We start from the raw sequence: 24,855 nt of genomic DNA on the forward strand, positions 1-24,855 counted from the left end.
GGCTGCAGGGTGCATCGAAGCGTGTGCTGGCAACGGCAGGTGAGTTTGTTAGAAATTCGTTAATTTCAGGTAGGAAGGTATAACGCGATGCGTGGGCCTCCACCACATCCATCGGCATGCGTGCTGGACGATCGTTGGAGCGCCGAGCGATCGAGGGATCGAGGGATCGAGGGAGAAGGACGAAGAGCGAGGAGAAGAGGACGAAGGAGGAAAACTGCGGGCTGCCAGGTAGGGTTCGGCACCTGTCGAGTTCTCCTTATTCCTACCTGTTCCACAGGACTGCACTGAAGAAAACTATCGTTTGTTATGGTTACCAAAGAGTTCTGATGAAACGGGGAGAGTTGCAATAACGGTTTGGATTTAATGAAGACTTTCGTCGATGAAGTCAAAAAGACATTTTCTTTATTGATGTGGAAAATTTTTTATTTTACGACCTTTCGATGGGAATTCCCATCGTCGTCAGGCTACTGATGTGAACAAAGAAGAAAAAAGAAATTCTTTCACATTGTTTATCTTTTCCGTAGTTGAATCTAGAGATCTGTTAGCTTTTTCTTCATTTAAATACATCTTCTGGACACGAACTTTGACCTTAAATATAGTATTGGACTTTCAAGGAAATTTGGCGCAGCTCATTATTCACTGTAATCAGATCGAATTGTCAATTGTTATACTAAATTTTATGGTTACAGGAACGTGAAATCTGTTGTTGTTGTTCAGTTTAATTAGACCCGTTGTGCAATCGATTTATTGCTCAATTATCAACATCAAATTGTATCCCAATAGTTGTAAAAATGTAGTACGAAAGATTGTAATTGAAAAAAAATATAATAAAACATACTATCTCATGGTTATAGCTACAAAACTGATTTTCATTTTATGCCCGTGAGAATATTCTTTCGTAACAGTTAAAACGAAAATATAGTCAAGAAAACGTGAAAAACGAGAAATTTCTCTCAGTGTGTATATCGGAAGTCGTTGAATCTTGGAATCGAGACATAATTTACATATTCAACTCATGATAAGGGAATCGTTTTTTAGACTTATATTAAAAAAGGACTAAGGACGAGTAAACCTGATCTAAACTATGATTCTTGTAATGCGATTTCGAACTCACTGTCTCCACACTAGAATCTCAACGAGCTCTATAGAAAACAAATTTTCACGAAGTTAACTCATTTTCTAAGAAGTCATACTTTTTAGGAACCAATCTGAAATAATATTTGATGAGAACGGCTTGCTAAGACTTTTGCTACATGGCTCATAAAACTGAAATCAGACGAATACAACCAGTTTAGAAATAGCTAGTAATTGAACTGAGTTACTTAGCAAACGAAAATCTTGTCTTTTTTTTTGTCTATCGGTGTAATAGTAACTAATTGTGATCATTGATCAGTCAAGTCAAGTTTCATAAAGGATAAAACTTTGTAACAGTAACGATTTTTATACCTTGATTTGGTAAATTAACTTCTCGGAAGATAACGATTGTTGAAAATTAATTTTTTCTTACGAGTGCATTAGTTCCATTGAGTATTGATTCATTTTTATTCATTTTTTTTTTTTGTTTTTGCGCAGCTCAACTGCTAATGAATGATTTAAATTTTGAAGGCAATGCGAGCGTGTTACTATGACAGACGCTGTTTCATGCGAATATGAAAGTATTCCGCTTGTTGTTTGAACTTTATTCACGATTCCGTGGAGAGGCTTTCGATGATGGCCTTTGACCAACGCTGCTGCAGCTGCATAATATCTTATACGTATGTGCTTTTAAGATACTTTCAGGCTCATTCCTGGAAATGAAAAACCAGCGCAGAGTAATACATCATGTATAACATTATTCAAATGTGAAACCCGCGGGTCGGTAGAGTTTTAGAATTGATTTATTTATGAGTTGTGTGCTCCAAAATGTTTGGAAGCTTGCCCGACGCACGGAAATTCGAGTCAAATATTCGGATTTTGCTGTTCTATGACAAATTGTCAGTCCTCAGTTTGGGGAAAAGTTGATAAAATATATCAGACTGAATCATGATTCAATTCCACTCGGTTTTGAAATAACAAAATCGTGATGTTTGTCCGCGAGTTTGTCAATGATACTTTTTCTTTTCATCCCAGAATTTTTTTTTTTTTTTTTTTTTTTCACATAAATATTAACTTGATACGAGTTTTGATCGAAGGTTTACGAGACATTCTTCTTACACGATTGCTAATGTTTTGCAGATGTTTGGTCTGTCGAAGGGTTTGATTTTGCCAAAAAAGTAAAAAATGATTTGGTTTGATCTGAATTTTTTTACGAAGTCTGAATTATCAACAACAAAAATATTGAACAATAGTATTGAATAGAAATTTTAGAGGTTAATCTAACAACTAAAATTCTGGATAATAATCAAGTTAGATTTAAATAACTTTCAAATCATTTTGGTAACAAACCACTCTCTCTACTTTCCGCACAAGTTATGATTATAATCATTAGTTAATGATCAATGTAAACTGAAATGAATAACTGATAATTTACAGGCTTATATAAAAAAATATAGTTTTTCAAACAGTCACGACCATGACGGAATTAGTAATATTTCCTCTAATTACGTCAATATCGGGTACATCGAACCGGCCTATTCAACTAATGAAGATAATAAATCGACAGGATAATCTGAATCAAAAGTTAGGAAAATGCGAAAAACGGTTTCAAAAATCTTCAGCAATGTTATTTGCTCCAATAATATAAAAGTGAACGTGAATAAAACAATGTATTTACTATGCGATATACAAAAAAAAAAAAAAAACGATTAACGGCAAATTCGGGTAACACAAGCTGTGATACCAAGACTTTCCGAACATGTTTTGTAATAATAATCTTCCAAGTGACTTGATTCTGGTATTTTTGATCCCATTCTGATGTTCAGCCTGATTTTGCTTAGCATAGAAAAGAAAATTACTGACAAATAGTTTAGTTTAATCTTACAATTAGGCGTTGGTAAAAACGGAATTTCGTTGGTACTGTAAGTAAGATTTAACAATAATTAAATTTTCGCATTAGAATTATTCTGCAGTGCAAAATTCACGAGGCTCCAGTGGCGGAGAAAAATGAGTCCAAGAACATTATAATCGGATGAAAAACTTCTAATTAAAAATCCTATTATCAAATTCTTCGTATCTCAGTTTACGTTATTTAAATTTATTCAGAATCACGTCAACGACGAATATATATATATAAAAAATTGTCTTCATCATTATTTTCATTAACAACGCAAACAACATTGCTGTCGATTTTTCTCTTTCCTTAACTTTCAATTAAGACGCTCCAGCAGATTCGCCTTCGAATATTGGTTAAATAAACGGTAATCAAGATCCTACATAGCCCATTACTTTTCTCTTCGTTACATTAAAATCAGCACCAGTGATTCCATAGGTATACACACTCCATGAAACAGTTCCCTCAATTGTCCAAAACAGGTACAAAGAAAGCGCTGCCCAAACGCGCATTAGAATTCACAATCAGTGCTGGGTATTCAGCAGAGAACAGTTCAAAGCAAAATACAACGCTGCACAAACACTGTAAACACACGTTACTTATATCACTCGACTACGGAAGCGTCATAGAGAGAGAGAGAAAGAGAGAAAGAGAGAAAGAGAGAAAGAGAGACAGAAAAGGCTGCCCACTTTTAGCCATGAATCGGTGAAAATCGCGACCAGCGTGGCGCCACGGCGAGCAATAACGATCGAGGATCCATTGTTCCCAGGTCGAATCCGCACTTGGAACACTCGGCGAAACATGAACAGCCGATTTTCATCAGGTCCTATTATTTTTTCACCGTTCGTTAGAGCGGCTCGTGTAGCCGACGTTCCGCCCGAAGATCTTCGTCGTCGACTGGCGCTGGCGGCCGGTTGGCCGAATAGAAGTCGAGCCGAGCTTTGGAAGCGATCGACGAAGCGAGTTTCATCTTTGACGAACGGAATAATTTTCGCCAGCAGTGACGAAGGCGCGGTGAAAACGCCGACGAAATTAGAACGGATATCCGTCATGGTCGGAAAATATTACGTGAAAATATCTCGCAACGGTTTTCGACTTTCTTTCGAACTCCCCGGTTTGTGTATACCTACACGAAAAGCATGAAAGGCTGCGATCGCATCTACAGCTCGGTTCAGTTTCGATCTTCGATGTTTTGCGCATCACGTTTCACTCTTTCTCTGTCGCTCTTTCTCTTTCTTTGTCTGCAAAAACGACATAGGAATTCGATCCATCAATTTTTGACACACATACATTCAAGAGCCGCACAATCTCTGCGGCAGATTTAATCAAAGCTGTTTTTTACGTTCTCCATTATTCAAAGAAAATCGAAAGCTTTGCTCGAATGTGAACCGGCTTGTAGACGATCGGCTCTCGACGATGCTCCGGAACCCTTTGACGGAACTCAGGATCGAATCAAGCTTTTATTGGGCCCCTGGGTTTACACACTCAGGTCCTCGTTTCGAGAAAAAACAAAAACAAAAAATCAAAAAACAAAAAACTGACGGGAGCACGAAAATATTATTGAAAATTTACGATGAACTGATCAAAATCTATAACTTGTAAGTACTTTACAAGAGTATTTTCACTTTACTAATAGTTTTTTTTTCTTTTTCAAAATTTCCGAAGATTAACAAATAAAAAAATACAGCTGTTCAGACAACTCCCCGATCGATCCCAAAATTTCGTGAGAACTTCAGTTTATTTTAGTTCTTTCTAGGAAGTATTTTACGTAATCTTGGACGGGGTTTGATGGCCAAAAATTGATACTTTTTGTAAACTTTATCAAGCTATAGTCGTACATTGAGTTTATAAAATTATTATATTTGTAAGCTGCTTGTAGCGCTTTAAAATTAAGAGCTTCAAGATATCATTCGTAGATTTTTTTTAAATCCGACTAAATATTGTCTTTAAATTGTATTACCTCTTCCTTTGAAGAAAATTCAATATCGATTAATAGATGAAAGATATACGAGGAATATGAAAATATAAACTGCGAAATTTGTTCAGTATCGTAATCAAAATCGAAATTCCTTACCCAAAATTTTGAAACATTAGTTTGTTTTTTTTTATGCAAAAAATTAAATTCAATCCCTTTTTTTCCCCAAGGTTTTCAATAGTTCATCATAAGATATGAAAGCACAAATTTTTCTTAAATTTTTCGAATTTATTTACTTTTTGACGTATTCAGATCCGATTTTTTGCACACTTTAGTTACTTTAGTAACGAACGAACATAAAAATAAAGTCTAATCAGCATAATTGTTTATAATATAAGATTTATAAATGAACAAACTAAAAAAAAAATGACCTTTTTTTCGAAAAAATTCATTTTTCAAGAATCTATCCAAGGAAATAACTTCAAAATTTAGTGAAACTGGGTTTTCGGAGCCGCTGACTACGAGCCCGAACTCAGATTTTCAAAATTCAAAATGGCGGATCCAGGATAGCAGTAAAAAATTTAAGAAATTATAAAATTTCGCTGAAAATTACACATATCTTAAATCCGCCATCCTCAATTCCACATAACCGATAGCGGATTCGTAAATCAGTAACCCCAAAAACCCCCGTGAAAAAAATTTTCACAATCATACGATCATTCAAAAAATGTGTAACCTCAAAAATTTAAGGAATACACAAAAACAGGGCACTCGCAACGTTTGATCCACCGCTGGCACCGCCTGAACCACCACCAAAGTCCTAGGGACATACTCGGTTCTTCCTCGGAGTATATCGCTCTTATTTGCGGCGTGGGGGCGACCGGTTTTCACCTTTTTCGTGGGGAGAGGGGGGCGTTCAAACCGAGGCATCTTATTCGTCGAAAGGTTCGAAGAGAGCGACATCGTTGGCCGAGAACGAGGCGTAACGAATATCTACCGATGCAGGAAACCGGCGGGAGTAAAGGAAAAGCAAGAATCCTCGCTTCTGAAGGTGAAACGTCAATTTGAATTCAAGATGGCTGCCGTGGGTTCCACCGGAAAGTTTTTACGCTCGGTTCGTCCGTATGCGTGTCTCTAAGTACGGGGTATGTCGCTGCGGTACGTGTCGCTAATGGGCAGGTATACCACAGTGCCTGTATCTAAGTGTGGACAGGACACCCGTACCTTCGAACCTTCTCCTGTCCACAGTTTACTATTTCATGACAGAAACTTGGTTCGACTTTGGGGAATGAGTAATTTCTTAGCGGTGCCTCACAATTTCATCATGCATAAATACTTACACTCGACGAAGTTTGTTCTGCCACGAGGAGGCGGCTTGTTGATGACGAATTTCATGTACAGGGTGTCCCGCGTTCTCAGGATGAATGTACTAATAGGTGGCTGAAGAAGTTGGTGAATTTTTGAAATTGGTGTCCTGATAATCAGTATTTCATTTAGTCTGGCTTTGGTTTGTGTTAAAATATGTAGATTGGGCTTTGAATTACGTATCTTTCTTAATGATCAATCAGGTAATGGGAAGCACTGTTAGTGACAATGACGTCACTTGCGTTTTGCTCGATGACATGTTTTGCAGTACCAACGATTTACTTCAAATTTGAAGACAGTATTTTTAATTTTTTTGACTATCATATTTTTTCGTCAATCAATTGAAATAGTTTTAATTTTTTGACGAAATTCTGTTTTGTTAAAAAAAAAAAAAAAAAAAAAAAAAAAAAAAATCGGACCGTGGCAAGGATAACTAATTATTTACGAACAGTGTCCTCAAATTCGAAGTGAATCGCAGAGTTTGAGGGAAGATTTGAATTTTGCGCCCACAAAACTTATTTTGTGTAATTTATGTTACAAATATCCTCATATATTTGAGTGAAACATTTATTTAAAAAGAAATGATTGTTGTTTACTTTTTCATACTTTTTTTTATCAAATACGTTTAAAAGTGTTAAACGCAATAAATTATTTATTAAAATTACCAGACTTTAAATTTACGCGTATCGGTACTTAAATATCCCTATATAGGGAATTTTGTTTTCATTATCACCTGTATGAAAACATCGAGTTTTAATATCTGTTCTGGCAGTTGAAACAAGACGATTTCAGTTCAATTCTTGTTTCTTCCCTAGGGAAGTATTTGTTTATTCTAAACCTATAAGTAAGTATCGTTCTACCAACAAATCTGACAGCTGTTATATTTGTAAGATTATAAATTAATTAGAATTATTAAATCAATAATAAAATGTTATTTTTTCTATTACAATATATCTAAATTTTCCTATCATTAAAATATTATGAAATTTTTTGCTGCGCTATTACTCTGAAAATATCTAATTTCGACTGGCTCCAGATATTAAAACTCCTTCAGTTTCATTAGAGGTAATATGAAAAACATAGTACACTTATATAAATTCTGGTACAGACGAAAAAATTTACATAGTGCAATCGGTTTTTTCTAGTATCTTTCGGTAAAATTTTTTTTATTTTTTATATGATCGTCTTCTAGTTACTGTCTGTGGGGGTAATTTTTCCGGTGAAATTTAAATAATTTTTCAATTCTTTTTCTATCCTGGATTTTCCTCTGTCTACGCCAATGATTAAGCCAATCAAGTTTGAGAAAATATAATATTTTAACGACACATTTAAGAGTGCGAATGTAAGAAAAATTGCAGCAGTTGTACAGATTTCAGGTTATCAATAGTCCTCGATATTGGTTTTAATGCTTTTAAAATTCTACTAAGTATTACGTGCTGTGACTCTTTTCATTTGATTCATCCAAAATGGCAAGGTTGAAATCTTTCTTTTCTTTTATGCTGATTCTGGTTACCTGGGGCTGCATTCAATGCGAGCAGGAAGCGCATATATTAAATCCTTGCTCTTGATCGAGAAGGATAAAACAACCATTGAAGTGCCTTCGAGCATCAAATTCATGATCGTTATAATCCGTGTCATATCTTGTTGGTACATCAAGGTCGGATTTTCGCCGATAACGAGGCCACGAACAGCGATAAGCATAACGATAATAACCATTCGAAGACATAAATCCTAATCTAGCATAAGTGGGTGCATTATTTTTCAAAATCGGTCACACTTTTCGTAGATAATTTTTTTTTTTTTAACCATGTTACGTGGGGAAATTATCGATTATTATGTGATATTTACTTCGTCAATTCTCTATAAACGATCAATGATGACATAACCTGCAGAATTCTTACGAATTTATTCCCACTCGCTACCAATTCTATTCCACATTTAATTCCCGGGATGAAAGGAAAGTTGTAGACTATCAGCCGTAATTTTTCTAAATAAAACAAAGTGCAGGTCACTAAGGGGATTTTTTTATAATAGAAAATATCTTAAATCTAAAAAGTACGATGTTTGACAGTCGTTTCGACTTAAGGGATTAAGTACACTTGTGTGGTTAAAGAAAATCGTTTTTTTGGAAGTTTCTTTCTCTGGCTCAAAAATCAACAATTTTACATATTTAAAGAAGCAACTTCACTTCAGTGTTAACTATACACTGCAAACTTAAGATACGTCTTTCTTAAAAGCTACACGCTTTCTTTTTTCTGCCTGCCTCAGCTGCGCACGTAATCCCTTAATGGAGTTTTATCGCAAAATGAATTGGACGGTTGGAAGCGTGGTGGTAAAAACTTGGAAGGATCAATATTTGCAATGGCCAATGTAGAAAAATTTCAAACATGCGAAAATAAAATAACTGCGAAGAATAGAATGACTGCTGATCAGTGACACTTTCGAAAATCAAGATTTCGAACAATTCATCTATCGCTGTTCTATTTTCCCATGTTTGAAATTTCAATATTTCAGCCATTACCGGCATGCGCGTAATGTCGGTAACAAATCTCGCCAAAATGAGATTTCGGTGTACTTCGTAAGCGAAAACCAGATCAACTGCCATTTCGTCATTTCACCATAAAATCTCATGGGACTGGGCTCAAAATGTGTGTTTTATCACCGCCGAGTGGCGTCATACCGAATAGTTCGATCCATTCAGTGCAACTGTGAAAATTTGGCCAATTTCTGTGGGTGGTAACCAATCTGTAAAATTTTTTTCAAAATTTTGAAAAAGTAAAAAGACGCTCCACTTTTTGCCAAAATAAGGCATTAACTGCCCAAGTTTCACTCTGATCGCTTGAGCGGTATAAGAGTTTTGCATCCCCGCGTTTTCGAGGTGTACAACGTGTCTTTATAAGCACCTTAAAGAGCGTCGAACATCTTCGAACCGAGTAGCCCTCCCTCGAGGTGTCGATAACTGGTACATCCGCCTGAAACGCGGTTACGGTTTAGCCCCCGTGTGTCAATTCTATTAGATTTCCACATAGCTACGGTACCGCGTCGCTGGAATATCTCCAAGCCAACATTTCGCACGGTATTCCCTTGGTGTAGGACGGGAATTACTATGCAACCCTCGAGGAGGGTCGCCGTTGACGAGGGATCGCAACCGCCAACGGGCAACACCAACGCCGACATATATATACATATATATACATATATATATATATATATATATGCGTTTGTCAGCGTTTGCGGGTGGACGCGGTGTTTAGGCTAGGTTATATTGACACCTGACGTCGATTTCACGGTTCACAATCCACCAATTTGGCGACTACCAAGGATCGTCAACCGCGGATTTGGGCACTAGGGCGAACTTCGAACATCCACGTAGGTCTGCCCGAATCATCGACCCCGGATGCACAACCTTACTTTGGATTGCCAAACTCCAAGGCGCATCGTATAGCTACAGAATGGAATAACGGAAGCTCCGTCAATCGTGTGAGATTTGAAGTATAGGTTGGTCCGTTAATCGAGTTATTAAGACCTTCAAGATTTCTGCGTCTGCGAAAATTAGCTTTAGCAAAGTTTAGAAACCGAAAGATTATATTGAGCGCAAAGTTCCATAATCACGAATTTTTTATTATTCGTTTTTTTTTTTTTTATTTTTCCTAGACGGATAATATGCAGTTTTTGATAAATTAGTACTTTACCGAGCAACAGTTTTTTCAACTACCCACGTATCACTATACTCAATCGATGGGTTTTGGCGCAGAATTTTCATCGTTGCGTGTTCAATGGCTGCGTGAACGTGAAGAGCCGTCTTCCAAAAATAAAACTAAGGAAATAATACCGTCACTAGATAGTCGAGTAAGGGAGGAAAAAAATCAATAACTTTGCTCTGAAAGCGGTCGTTCGGAAGCTAAAGTTACTAAAGTCTTGTTTTTTTGCAGATGCAAAAGGTCTTGAAGGTTATCGAATTAATATATCCCGAAGTTTTGAAGATTCTTAAAATTGAAATATCAGAAATTAAAATATGGATATTCTTATATATATAAGACATAATAATAAACAGTGCATAATTCATACGTTGAAGAACACGTTAATAGATCACGTGACTCTGACACGATTACGCACGTTTTTCCACGCTCTTATAACAGCAAATTACCGCAAGTATATCAACCGTAACATCACCCTTAGATTATCTCTCCGTTATTTATTTCTGAACCACGTGTGGGTTCGCTTTTGTCAACGCCATTTTCTGCCCTTTCATTATGAAAGTCTAGCCGTAGTCACGTCACATTCTTGGAAGAAAGTTAGATCTCGATTTGCCTTATGCAGGGTATTCATACCGTTTGTATGGCCAGTTAAGGATAACGACGCTGTGTTTGCAGATCGACTACTTTGCCTTATTCCATTTACGAGAATTGTCAATTACGGTGGAAAAGTGTCAAGATAATTGTACGTTTCACGTGTTTACTATTCAAAAATCTAATCGCTGAAACCACCAAGGATTAGAAAGATTTAATAATGAATGGAAACATTTCAGCGTTGGTTTCATTCAAATCCATTAAGCACATCTCATAATCACCTCGTTGGGTACCCATTTTTGGGGGTTGTTTTCACCCCTCTAAACCGTTTATAAGCAGATAAAAGAATATACGCGTCTTTTGATTTTCGATGCACTACGACATACTTACATAAACTAAATCAAAATCGGAGGTCTCGACTTATCTAGAATTCCTCGTTAGTTTAATCAAATGGATTCTCGATTACTGACATTCTAATTGATGTCAGACAAACTGAGCCAACGTTCGTTCAGCGCAAATTCGTGCATACAGGGTCGTGAAAAACGCAAATGCTCTCCAGCATAATGAAATAAGGAAAAATGAAATACGTGGCAGCTTTTTTCAGGAGCACCTAAGCCAGCGAGCGTAAAAAGAAAAGTATGATAGTATCGATTTTTACCCGCATGAAAATTTTGCCTCGGCTTTGTTGAGCTTCGGGTCGGATTATCATGCAAAAGTTCTGGCACTAGCAGGGCAAAAAGTTAGGGCATCGATCGATCGAGAGACGTTAACGCTTAGCTAGCAAGCAGGCCAAACCCAATACAGGATTTTCTAGCAAATTCAAACGATAAAAACTAAAAGATCTGATTTGATCTTAATCACTGTTGTAATCCAGGTCAGGTACATAAGTTTGACAATTTTATACGATTCTTTCTATCTTTGCTATCCATTACACAATGACTTGCAATCTTTTGTACTCCATTTGTACGTTTCACGTTATCTTTGTCATCCTTGAAATTCTGGTAACTATTCGTTATCATTTGTAATTTTTGTGCCTAATCTCTTTGTAATCTGTGTAATTGTGATTGGCGTACGCGATTATGTCGTAGCGATTAACTCCTACTATGCAAATGGACTAGTTTTGGTAATCATCGTGGACGTTAATCCGAAAATAACCGTATTTGAGATTTCAGTGTAGATTTCAAACCCCTGAAAAATATTACCGTACAATTTTGTTGATAATATGTTGAAAAATATTCAGTACTTTGACCATGATTCATCCTCATAGACATCCTTTTCCTGATCTGATGATCTGAACTGCTGTAGAAATGATTGAATAAATTCAATTGTGGCTATAAAGATTTTTGGCAAACAAGTTTTGAGTCTGATAATATTTCTCGACGGCACGTTTAGAGTCAACTGCTAAAAAAAACTGTTTCTATAAGTCAGTTAACTGTGGGATCGAGTTATCGGAAACGCCCGTCGATTTTGGCGACCGATGCTTCGCCTAACGAGGGACCGAATATTTGCTTGGTGGGGAAGGGTCGAAATTGCGAATTCGGAATTCTATACAATCAAGATGTGGACGTGACGACGACAGACGAGCCGTCGGACGCGCGATATTGGACTTCTTAACTTAAGCCGGGTGAATGCTGATAAGTCGAATTATAGACCGCGTCATTCGCTAACCATATCCTTGGAATCTGGTTTATGCTCTAAGGAATTCGATTACCCTTACCTGTATCTCGCTACTCCAGTTTGACGTAGCATAATTATTCAACGGCGTTACGACTAGCATGGATGTATTTGTAAGGAGGCGATGATTTCACGACATCATTTTATTCCCGGACAAATAGTTTACAGCCGATTTCAGAAAGTCAAGTTAGGCGAATAAAATCGAAGGCTATACAAAAAGTAGTGCCTCGTTTAAATATTATCTTCCACCTTTTCAATTAGTCAATTACAAGTTGCAAATATGAATTACAAATGTACCTCCTTCGAAATTGAAAGAACAATAAAATCACATTCAATGATAAATTTGTAATTTTTAATCGAAGGTACGTAGAGCATATTAGAAATGTTACATACAGCAATTATTACAATACTAACTTATTTTTCCCTAGTTACAAAATTACTGAGTGTCGAAAAATGTCTCTAGGAACCAACAGCCAACAGTGGATTCCTAGGGACATTTTCTGATAGGTGCGATTGGTATTGAGTAGGTTGGTAACTGTCGGCCAATAAGATCCGAACGACTTGACGCACGCGCATAAGGTGCGCACTTTCCTCGTGGGCACAAAGTAGATTAAGAGTGACGCGAATGAAGGTAAAGTAAGACAAAGTAAGACAAAGTAAGGCAAAGTAGACTCACCAACAACTGCTCGATGCCCTTTCACTCGTCTGCCAATGTTCGGGGATACGAGACTCAGTCGGTCGCCCCTGGAACCGAGAAGAGGACTCGGGCTTCTCCTGGGCGGCGGATGGTCAACGGCCAGGCCGTAGCAGCTCCCCTGGGCTATGGCATTCGAACTTCCGAGACCACCGACACCTCCGACCATTCCCCATTCTGCAACACTGTCGATGGAGCTGCTGCGCGGAAGACAAGAGCCAGTGCTGCTACCCTCTCGCCTGGAAGAAAATTTTAATGGATACTCGAAGAGTTTTCGCGATTTAACCGGCGTAAGCCGTTCACGGGGGTAAATAGCTATTTATGTGGCATGCCCGTAAGCCGCCTGTTTTTTTGGCAAGGGTAAAGATTTCAGGACGAGCTGAAAGCGAGCCGGAAGCGAGTACTGACATTATCCGAGCCAAAAAACGGTTTACGGGCATGCCACATATAATATTTTTTACGGTATGGACATTGAAAAGCAAAACAAAGAGTGAGGTTATGTCGCGATCTGTTCGACGAAGCTACTTTATTCAGCAGTGTGGGATGCGCACTTCGAGCTGCGCATAAAAACTGCGGAATAAAAACTTTATTCCGAAACTTTGTTCGCTGCCGTATAAAGCGTCACTTTACGGAACGAAAACTGCCACAAAAAGTGGACTTTTCAATGCCCATGCCGTAAAAATGAAATTTATTACTCTCGAGACAACCATAATGTTCACTTTGTTGACTTGAAAAGCGGGAAAAAAGCAGCGTATTATTCCCTCTTATACTTTATTCCCGTTAATAAATTTTTCCAGTTTACTCTGTTATTTTTCAATTTTTAAATATTTCATTCCCTATTATTGTAAATTTTTGAAAGTCGTAGTTTTCGATACAGTCTGCGTAAGATTGAGAACTTCTAAATTTCACTAAAAAATCTAACATACGTAATGATATGCCATAAAATATCATTTGTATTTTATCTATGGTATTCAAAATGTGAACTCCTAATGTGAAAAAGGCAATGTTGACTATTTATCATGTGAATCGTTGTTGTTGCTAATATAAGTTATAACTTTTACTTGTGACTTTAATAATTTTTTACGTTTTTACGTTTTGCCGCCAGACCTGCCAAAAGATTTTAAAGAACCCGAACGATTTCGTAAGATTCCACGAGACTTAATTTAATCGCTAAGGTTTTTTGTGTTTTCGTGTACCTAATTTCATGATGATTTAATCAGGTGTCACCGGATTAATAATGATTTCAATAGATTTCACGAGTGATTTGCGTGCATCTGATTTCCAGGGTGTTCAAACCCTCGGGTAGACACTGTATTGTTTATAGTTCTAACCAAATAGAAAAACGACCAGATTGTTTTCTATTGAAAACTGAATGGTTTCATGAAAAACATTTTCTGCTTTTATATGCACGTGCATGAAGTACAGCATTGAAAAATAATTAGATCGTACTATTTCATTTGCGTTATAAAAATAATAATTGTAGAAATTATATGCAATTGAATTCAACTGTTTTAGATATAATTCAGTGCGGGTGACATAACGCAACTTTTTTCAACTTGGCGTGTCTGCTTTAACTTTGTTCCACATGGGAAAAGGTAAAATATGACAAAATTAGTTTTCCCTAAACTATTTTTATGAAATGTGAAACGAAAAAAAATTTCATAAAACTTTCCTTCTTTTTTCCTCTGCGGTTAAGCTTGCACAGTCAAGTTTATTGTAATGGTAAAATTCAATTACCTGTAAAGTCCGTAAACACTTGTTTGGACGAAGAAGAAAAAATATGATCTGGTTACTTAGTGTTTCTCTGATTGATACACATCAGAAATTCGATTTTTGAATACATATTTTTTTGACTTTTTATTATTTTTTTAAAAGATGGAACAAAGTAATCAAGTCAAGAGCACAACGAAAATGAGTACATAAATAGAATCCATTTCAGGCCAATTTGATCAAGCTTTAGTCCGACGATTTTTAATTTCAGGTGGAAACTTTTCAGGATTACAGAAGCGCGTTTTTTGATTATATGCAAAGTGAAATTGACTTCGTCACCTTCTTCGTCATTCTATCACGTTCTCGGCAGTAAAAAATACTGAAAAATCCTTCCAAAATTTTAGAAACGTTTAAATATTTATTTATACAAGTCTAAAAATCTCAAGATACCTCAAAAAATAGGAAAACAATAATTCCACCGCATGGAACTGCGAACCCTTAAGTTGGACCGGAAGTGAAATATTCAAAAACTTTTTCAACATTATTAAAACTATAAAAAATCGCTCAAAAATATAAACGACAAACTAATCGGGGATCGCAGAGTCCCTAATATATCCTCTAAAAAAATGTTTACAAATTTAAAAATAGTGTGATTAAAACTTGGCGGAGTTGGTTCGAAATGCCAAATACAGTGCATGATGCACGTTTACGTTATTTGTCACCCCCGGGATAGGCAACCGAAGTTACACGTTTAATTAGGTAGGACGTGTAACTTCGGTTGCCTATTCCGGAGGCGACAGATGCCGCAATCATGGATGTACCGTGGTGTGAATATAACGAAAACGAAAACGAAAACGAAAACGAAGTAGCCATAAGTACACTAAAATGCATAAATTAATGACTTAATTTTCCGATTAACTAATTTTCGGTCTGGAAGAAAACGCGACTTCGATTCTACACGAATTATATGACAACTCATCTCATTTTCTCATGTTATCTAGATACATCGCCAATTATTGTAACAAAATTCGTCTAGAATTAAATTCGTATTTTGTTTCGGACTGAAAACAAGTCAGCCGAAAAGCTGAACGAGTGAATTTGCTACAACATGATTTACACTAACTGTGATGTTTTCGTGGAACGCGAAATTAGTAACACGAACATTTATAATTAAGGTAATAATCTACACACGCCAACCTCGTATACGCAATAGAATGTAATTCACGTGTGTGAAAAACTGCATTTTCTTTACTGTAATTCCAATTTTTTCCAACATAAACAAAAGGCAAGATTCTTGAATTTTGACCGCAGTTTATTAATCGATTTCCAGTAAGAAATATCTGTAAGATTTTACAAAAATTTCCTAAGCCGTGTGTAATCAGCCGAATTATGACGCTGAACCAAGATCCCAGAATTGAAAGAAAATTAAAAAAAAAAAAAAAGAAAGTTTTATCTCTGATCAAGAGCATGAAGCAAGGCCGCACTGAACTAACAGCTCAGGTTATTGATGGATTACACGCCAAAGGTTTAGGGTCGAAGGGCGAAGCCCAGCGACTAAAAAACGCGGGAGTGAGTGATCACGTAGGTACCTGTTTAAATGTAGTTTTCGGGTGTACATGTGCTTGCTTGCCCGTTTTTTTGTTACTGAGTCAACGTATATCTATATATACATGTAACTCTGTTTTGCTGGCATCGGCAAGACCTGCATTTAATCACTCGACTTGTCATATCCGAGCCATAGCTCAAGAGTGAACAAGCTGGCAGTGCAGCGCGAATTATTATCATGCTCCGATGATTTTTGCTGCCACTAGACTTGTTGAAACTGTGTCACAGTGTATAGCATATTCGATTAATCATTTTTAGATCAGAGTACAAAGTGTGGAAAAGTCTAGCAGCGGCAAAGACAGTTTTGAAATTATTTATTTCACGTTGTTCAAACTCTTGGATTAACACGTAACTTAAAACTGTGTTTGAGATTTTGAATTTTTTTGCGGTGAAAAATATTTGCTCGTTGCAAAAGGCAAATGTGTTACAGTTAATTGGCGAATGAAACACGATGTAGTTACAGATGTATTTACTTTTAATTGTACAATAAAATCGTGAGAATTCATTGAGAAATTTTGAGAATTGATTTTTTATATTCACCGAAGGTTAAACCATTCCGCAGAATTTTACAAGCAATTCTGAAAGCAATTTTGTTCCTGTTTTTAATTAACAATAACGTGATTTATATTTAAATCAAATTGAATTTCATTCGCTTTTATGTGATAATCCTTTCCATTTTATAGAAATAAATGATTCCTAGTTACACTTCTGGTTTTATACGAGATGAGTAAAGTTATTCCGATATGAAGAATAAAATGAGCTGAGAACATCAAAAGCTATCTTGCAGTTGAGCTCAGAATTGCACGTTAAAAATTGCAAAGCTGTGTGGACCAGTTTAAAAGGTAAAAGAATTCTAGTTCTTGTGTGCCCGAGGAAGGAGCAAGAGCGGGATTCAAGAATGTCCATTTGTTGCTATTTGCAGCAAGGCTTTGATTCTATTAAATTATCCGTGAATAATAAATAACCGGTAGAAGTAGAGAGCATCGTGAATCAAAAGACGTGCGAGAGTTAGAACAATTTTATCTTCTCACTGATTTAATCGAATGATACTTTGCCCTTTAGCCAATATATACAGATCATACCAGCTTTTCATTCATAAATAAAAAGTAATCCTCACCTTTGCTTCAGTTCAGATACATACCATCTGCAAAGATTGATATACACTTAAGATAATGCCATTTCGAATGTTAGTTGGAAAATTCGGCGTGTAATCGAGCTAAAAAAAACTGTCATCTTCCCAAAATCAGTTCAAGCTTTGTGTTATGTTCTTATCAATTGATAAGCCCGATTTTTTAGGAGATTTTGAATGGATTTTTCTACAAAATATTTTTCTACAGCAAGGAAATTAAAGTTCAAAAAATTGCTGTAGAAAAATATTCATGTAGAAACGATTCTGTATAACATTCGCTTTGTGGAACTGATTTCTGTAGAATCGTCTCTCTCCCGAACGTAACAGATACTAGAATTGATTATGAGTGCTACTATGTCTACTGATAATACAATTTTTTGGAATCGACATTTGTCAAGGCGTCATTTTCTTTGGAACAGCTAAACGTGCAAATGCTTCGGTGTTCAAACGTAAAGGGTTCTTTGTTGAATCAAGGAGGTTACCCCAAGGCTTTTCGAACGACCAAAAACCGGCCAAATATTTGCTCCAAGAAGAGACAATTGGGTGTCCCGTATTTCTCTTGCGTGTGAAATTGTCGAGTAAAGAGAAAGAGGAAAATTTGAATTTCGGATTCTTGCCCGCGTCTGCCGAAGTCACTCGTCTGAACTGCCGCACCCTATTTGCGTTACGGCATAATAATTGGAACTGTTGACCCAAGTTTGAAATTTAAATCTGTCGAATTCGGAAATTTTATCACAGTACCGGGCGGGAAATTAATTGTTTTATTCAGTGAGTTTATAAAATACCTGCGAGAGAATATAAAAAATACGACAATTGAATCACACTCAGATAGAAAAAATATATTCATAGTAATGAAATATTTTTTCATGTTCCTCTTTTCAATTTCAAGGAACAAATATGTTTACTGTAATCAAATCCTTGTTTGATATCACAAAATTCGAGGACCAAGATTTTATCCTGTCAGGATAGTATGTTATTTAAGAAATTTAATTGACTTAAAAAAATATTTCCTAGGTTCAAGTAAATAGATCTAACGTTCTAGGGTGCAATTATTGATTGGATTACATACCGGAAGGTTAAAAATGCGCACAACCTTTGTCAGCAGTTGAAAAACCGAACCTTTCACCTTACATGTAGTAAAAATCTAAGTTCTAACTAATATTTAACTTCTAATATTTAACCAATGAATCGTATTAATGAAACAAACACTCGATTCATTATTTAAATATTATTTTGAATTGAATAAAAATTTTACAAACAATAAAGTACTGAAAAAATTTATAGCAATTGTAATTTTTTTTTTTTTTTTTGTAAAATTCAGTGAACTTTTCTCTGTGGGATATCATCCGCACTCATCTAAAAAGTTTGTTGATTTGTATAATGTCGTAACACATTTCACTCATAGCTTGCTAGACTTTAACTCGACAGTTGAGCCGTTTAAGAGCTGAAAGTTTAAATAATCGCCGATTTGGCAGCCGAACATGTATAGGCATGGGAGTCTCGCATTGGCGCGGATCCGGTGATGAAATTTTAAGCACCTTTCGTACACCAGCCGCGTTTCGAGGACCGGTAAAAATCATCATTTCCTAACTGAGGTTTGCACTGAACTGAAATTTTAATAAGCTGATTTATCTCCCCCTCTAATGGGAGTTCAGAGTAACCATCATGGAATTTTAAAGAGCTCCGTAGTTCCAATTACCGTAAATTAGACACTCAACGTTGCTGTTTTGCTGATATTCTACGAAACTGTAAAAATTTTTGTTTCTTATGGTACTTAGAAAATTCTAGTAGAATGAGTATCGTTGCAATACAGGTTTGAGTGTTGTTTGAATAACAAAAAAATGTGGCACGAGTGACCACAGTCAGAAATAATAGTAACGCATTCTAGATTTTCTGGTTACAGACACAAAAGTTATTCTTATTTCGTGTCAAAAACTACACAGTAATCGGTTACAGTGAATAATGAAATCAGTCATGAGGACTGACTAGTAACTATTTATAATTGGAAATACCGTTCACTCGATAACTAACTTTGACAAATGAAATATTTTTCAGTACGGTTGTGTTCATTTTACTTAGAACTAATTGGAGTTTGAGAAAATTCGAATAAACGATCTCGAGTTTCTTTCAAAACAAAAATTCTTGTATTCTCGTAAACAAACAAACAATAGAATGTTCTCGGATTGAGAATTTTCCCTGCTAGTTCGCCATAAAATTTCCATACACTCCTTTTTATTTGATTATGAAATTTATCAACAACTAGTCATGAAATAATTACACCAAAACAATTTTTCAACTTCTCGATGAAATTGACGTTCGTTCTATCAATAAGAAAATCGATTTGAATTTTCTTTATTCTTTCAAAGTAGTGCAAAATATTTTCCCAACCGAAAGCCGGCAATTATCGTTGGCGCTGACAATATTGTTCTCTGCTGCGTCAGCAGGGTGACTGGAAAATACGTCGGATCAGTAAAAGTGGAGGGTGAGTAGTCGTGCGTAAATCGAGTGCGACAAAAGTCACGTTCTTGTGCTTGGTCAGACACAGTAACAAGCAGGAGGCACTGGGATTAATGAAAAAAAAAAAAGAAAAAAAAAAAAAAGAGAAACGATTAAAAAAAGAATATATACGAAGAACGATAAAGGATAAAAATTCACGAGGCTGCAAACTCTCGTATACTGCGAAATGGACGCTCTATGTATAATATAATAAGCTGTTTTTCAGGCAGAAAATTGCGGAAGCACCTCTCTCGCTCGCGCCAGTTGTCTGATGGCGAGGATTTATACGAGATCGTGAAAGCTGAGCTTTCAGTACCTTCTACTACGTGGGCATTTCTTACAGATTTGACGCACGAAATTTATTCATCAGTTCACATTGAGGGGACCATTATACGGTTTACCCTTATTATTACAGGCGAGATTGATTTGTCAACCAGTTATCATAAAATTTGAAATCCTGAAATTATCGTTTTGTTTTTCGACTTCCAAAGTTTTCAAACTTTCACCAAAATATATGGTATATTCAGCTATTTTTAAACAATTTTCTAGCGAAGGTACATTTAGGTACTACTAATCCTTACTACTGATACGATACATAATTCGATGATGATGCAACAATGAAGTAATTATAAAAATTTATGGAATGCAACCGAGTTAGAAAAGTATTGAATTGAAAAAATGATAAAATCAAGAGTTGAAAAGTGATACTTGAGTTAAATTAGTTACATCCAACTAAAAAACTCCCCGTGACGGAGGAAATTTTTTTTTTTTTAAACCCTCAATTTTCAACATAAATATGTCATTACGATAACAACTATACAGAGGAACCAAATTGTTCTATTATTTTTCATCAGAAAATCTACAGCGCTTGTCAGATTTTTTATCAGCAACAGTTCAACTTTGTTTAAACAAACGGTTTGTAATGTATTATTTATGAATATACCCCCATAAATATTTCAGGAATCTATTGATGGTGCAGTTATCAAGTCTAATGAATTCGTAATTCGTCATATCGTCTTGTACTATGAACGAAACTACGAAGTTACCTCGGCCTGATACGCTTAGATTCATTGAAATATAATATGGGAATATCTACAAGTTCCATTCAACTCAGCATTCGACAAAAAGAACTTTCCAAATAGTCGAAAAGTCAAATAACCGAATCAGTTTGCCGTATCGATTGTTTAGAAATGCTCACTTGGTAGCCAACTTCGTTCAATGGCGGCTTCGCCGTATACTTCATTGAACAAATTTGTTGAGAAAAAGGCTGTTAAAAGTTGTTCCTAAACCAACACGAAAAGTTCGTTCAGCAGCAGCAGTAGCAGAAAAATGAACTTTGCCTGCAGCGCGGTGGAAAGTTAAACCAGATACGGGCTTCCGAACACAGCGGCTGTATAAGTAAACCAAGTAAACGACGTACAAACCTTTCCCAGGAGAGGCGTCTGGGCAGTTCATCGCTTGGAATAAAACTTGGTCGTTGATTCAAAAGACGCGCGAGTCGAGTCAACGGTTGAGTACCGCTGATACTGGCGCTGCTCAACCTTCCGCTCCTTGAAACGGATTCCTTGCTAGTGTCTCTTGAGCTCGTGCTAATGTCGGAAACACGACGTTCGACTGAAAGAAAAATTTGTATTTATTTGAGCATCTTGTTTATTCTTTGGCTAAGTACTGAACAACTTAGAACTGAGCCTATAACTAAGAATTGTGGGTAACATTTTGCTGTGGTTGAAGCACAACTCATCGACATTGGGAAATACGCAATTGAGAGAACAGTTCATTCTCACGTGCAGTTGTCTCGTTGCACACGATTGGCTGATTCCTTGCTATTTTCTTCAATCTTAGACAAACGCTGACCGATAAAATGACTCCACAAAGGGGTTGATAACTGTCATAATCTGGTAAACATGCGCCTTGTATTCTTGTGCAATCGTTGTTATCTTTTGTAATGCTTTGTAATCCCTTGCGATTACAAAGCATTCTTTCCAAAGAACTCTTTTTAACCTTTAAAATTGTTTGTAGCCTGTATAACTCTTGTAATCCATTGAATCATTTGTAATCTACGTAATTACATTGCAATTTTAGAATTTTTTTCCTATTACGTGAATATTGGTAATCCTTAATTGTTAATCTTGTAGTTTCTGTAATACTTTCTATCACTTGAAACCTTTGTCATAATTTTGTAATTCGTGTAATCTTGTTCTAATATTTGATTTCCCCTTAACCTCTGTGATCAACTTGTAATCTTTGTGATTGTAATCAATATATATGTCATTTTTACACGGGGATCATCCCATCAATGTACCCTAACTTACGTAAATCCAGGCGGATTGGTTGCTCTTGTGTTATTATCACGAAATAACTGGGTATAGATTTCATACTGACATATATACATCTAGATGTGTATTCGTTATATCAACAATATCAATATCGCGTTTGATAGGCAAGCGTAACATTATATGATCCTTTTGGTTCATGCCAAGGGTCCTGATATCGAACCAAATCTGTACCTGCATGTGCACCTCTGTGGATTCCTCTGGAAAATTGCCAGAGTGGTATTGATTAAGGTTACAGAGTAAGTGATTGAAAATTAGATAATAGGATAGACAACGCTTTGATTAAAATTTATTGTAAAACGGACAGATAGCATGACTTTACTTTTGCATGTATCACTTGAGAATAATAACAAATAAAGGTACGGAAATGTGAGGAGTCGTTCTTTGAAGTTAAGTATTTTTTTTTCATACTTCAACGAACACTTATAATTCGTTTTGAAAAATCGATAAAATTTGTAAAAAAAACCTTTCCAAGGAAAGGTACCCACGTTTACTTGAATACAGTAGAATAGAGTGATGTCTTGTCAACTAACGCTGAAAACTGGCAAGGTTACAAAAAATTCCACGGAGTCGAAGAAAAAACGTGGCTGAATTTATGGGGAATTTTTCAGACATCGGATTGAGCAATAATGCGGGAGTATCTTCTTCAACAGTGCTAAAGATGCACCGATATCGTTCGTTATGAAACATATCTTTCAATGCAATGCCTGGCAGCTTAGCGACTATCGGTTTAACGTACATAGTAGACATACTTAACTATTACAGGAAGGGTTGACCTAATTCCGCTGTCGAGAACCGGCCGAGATAAGAAGATATTTCATAATGTACTATCGTTGATCTTTTAAGCTGACTTCCCCGTTCCTGTCTCTTGGGTATCATTTTTCTTTCAATCGAGGTACCAGATTGAAGTAATCAAAAATAACGTTAAGTGGATACGTAATGGATTGACTTCACAGCTTTACTTTAAGGTAAATGATAATATACGACTTTCTTTACTTTGGGCGAAATGGTGAATAAAACGGAATGTTTGAGAAAAGGTTAGAATGGCTCATTCAATTTTCTACAAAACACTATTTGCTGAAATGGTTCAGAAATGAGGTTCACTTGTGAACGTTTTATCACATGGTGTTTGGGAAAATTTTGTTTCATAAACTTCTTTACCTTCAACCCTAACGAGTCTGGACAAAGTAATGAAAAAGTCGTAAACTGGTTGTAGCTGAGTAGCATATATATGTGTATTTTTGCGAAGACCGATTACAAGGAAGTGATTGAGACAAGAATCGTTACTTTTCCGCTCACAATCAGTTTATTACGAGATATTTGCACATTGAGGAAGTTATAAAGATATTTTCGAAATGTAAGAAATAAGCGATGCAAACTGTAAACTGAGGCTTCGATATCGAATTTTATTTTAGATCACTTTAAAACAGTCGAAAACATAGTAGATTTATATTATTGTTATATTTCAAAATGGTCTGTTTGTTTGAGAAGACTATTCTCTACAATTGCATTGAGACATTTTATCATTATCACGCCGATATTGATAAATATTCAATATTTCAAGATTGCACTCATATTAATTTCGACAGAAATGCAACTGTATTCAATAGACTATTCTATGAGAACATGAGAAAATCTGTTTTACGATAAATACAAATAGTTGTAGCTACAAACCAAGTCCTAGCTTTCCTAAAAGTCGGCGCCTTTGCATAGCAAGGATCACATCAAATTACGCGGCACGTGAACACAAAAACGTGATTGATCCTTGAATTTTCATCACATCAGAGGTTTGATGAAATCTTTGAAACGGTATAAGCGAAAGACACATTCGAATGGGTTTCAAATATATCGTTGGAGCTCGCACTTCAGAGTTGTAAGACTTTTTGTAATTGCTCCATGAGTGTTTCTCAACCGAAAATCGTAAAAAAAAACTCTGACGTTGTACAGGGGCTACAAAAAAAAAGGCAAAAAAAAAAAGACTGATCATCGTTAGCAGACTTTCAAACGAGGAATACGCTAGTCTAAACAATTCTCCACCATCGAACCCTCGTCAGTCTCACTCCCGCCAGCATGTCACCCATTAGCCCAACTTCGAATCCCTAAAACTGTTTCAGTTAATCCCAACGTGAATTTTTTTTCGCGTCGGATTGCCAGCAGAACACGATTTTCGATGATCGGCTGTATTTGAGGGATCAGCGTATCTGATTTTTTTTTATTGCCAGATGTTAATATTTTTCTGACACACTCTCGATCGCGAGAGTTTGTTTGTAAGAGTTTATGGTTGATGTCGATTGTTTAGGTCCGATCGAATCATTTCGTTCAGAAGACACGCCATTTTCGTTTCAACGATGATAATTTTTTTTATTTTAATTTCTATATCAGAGTTATCAGCAAATAAAAAGCCCGACATTTTTTGTCTTTTGAGGATATTTCAGGAAATAAATGAAGTCGAAGAAAATTCTCTCGTCGAAAGCAGAAATGTGACATCTTCTTGACAAAACGACTTCCAAAAAAATTCAATCGAACCAACGATGCTTCAAAATCCTTACGACAGTAATGAAATGATTAAAATTTTATGTAAATCACAGATCATAAAGGCTAAAGCATTGCCACGCACCACGAATATTCGCAAATTTGCAGGACCGAAATTATGTAGAAAAAACTAATTAAAAAGCGA

The 24,855-nt window shown here is 36.1% G+C and overlaps 1 protein-coding gene across 2 annotated transcripts in view; it reads right to left on the bottom strand.

Annotated features, from left to right (window-relative positions):
* The window catches only part of LOC124407632 (ankyrin repeat and fibronectin type-III domain-containing protein 1), an 85,987-nt gene that overhangs the window by 55,175 nt on the left and 5,957 nt on the right, over positions 1–24,855 (bottom strand). For both annotated transcript variants that reach the window (XM_046883940.1, XM_046883939.1), the window contains exons 3-4: positions 21,270–21,459; positions 12,888–13,144 (exon numbers count right to left, since the gene is read on the bottom strand). In XM_046883940.1, the coding sequence (XP_046739896.1) occupies positions 12,888–13,074 (187 nt within the window). In that variant the 5' untranslated portion in view covers positions 13,075–13,144; positions 21,270–21,459. The remainder of the gene's footprint in view (positions 1–12,887; positions 13,145–21,269; positions 21,460–24,855) is intronic.

This window comes from Diprion similis, chromosome 6 (assembly GCF_021155765.1).
Source record: "Diprion similis isolate iyDipSimi1 chromosome 6, iyDipSimi1.1, whole genome shotgun sequence".
Lineage (NCBI taxonomy): Eukaryota > Metazoa > Arthropoda > Insecta > Hymenoptera > Diprionidae > Diprion > Diprion similis.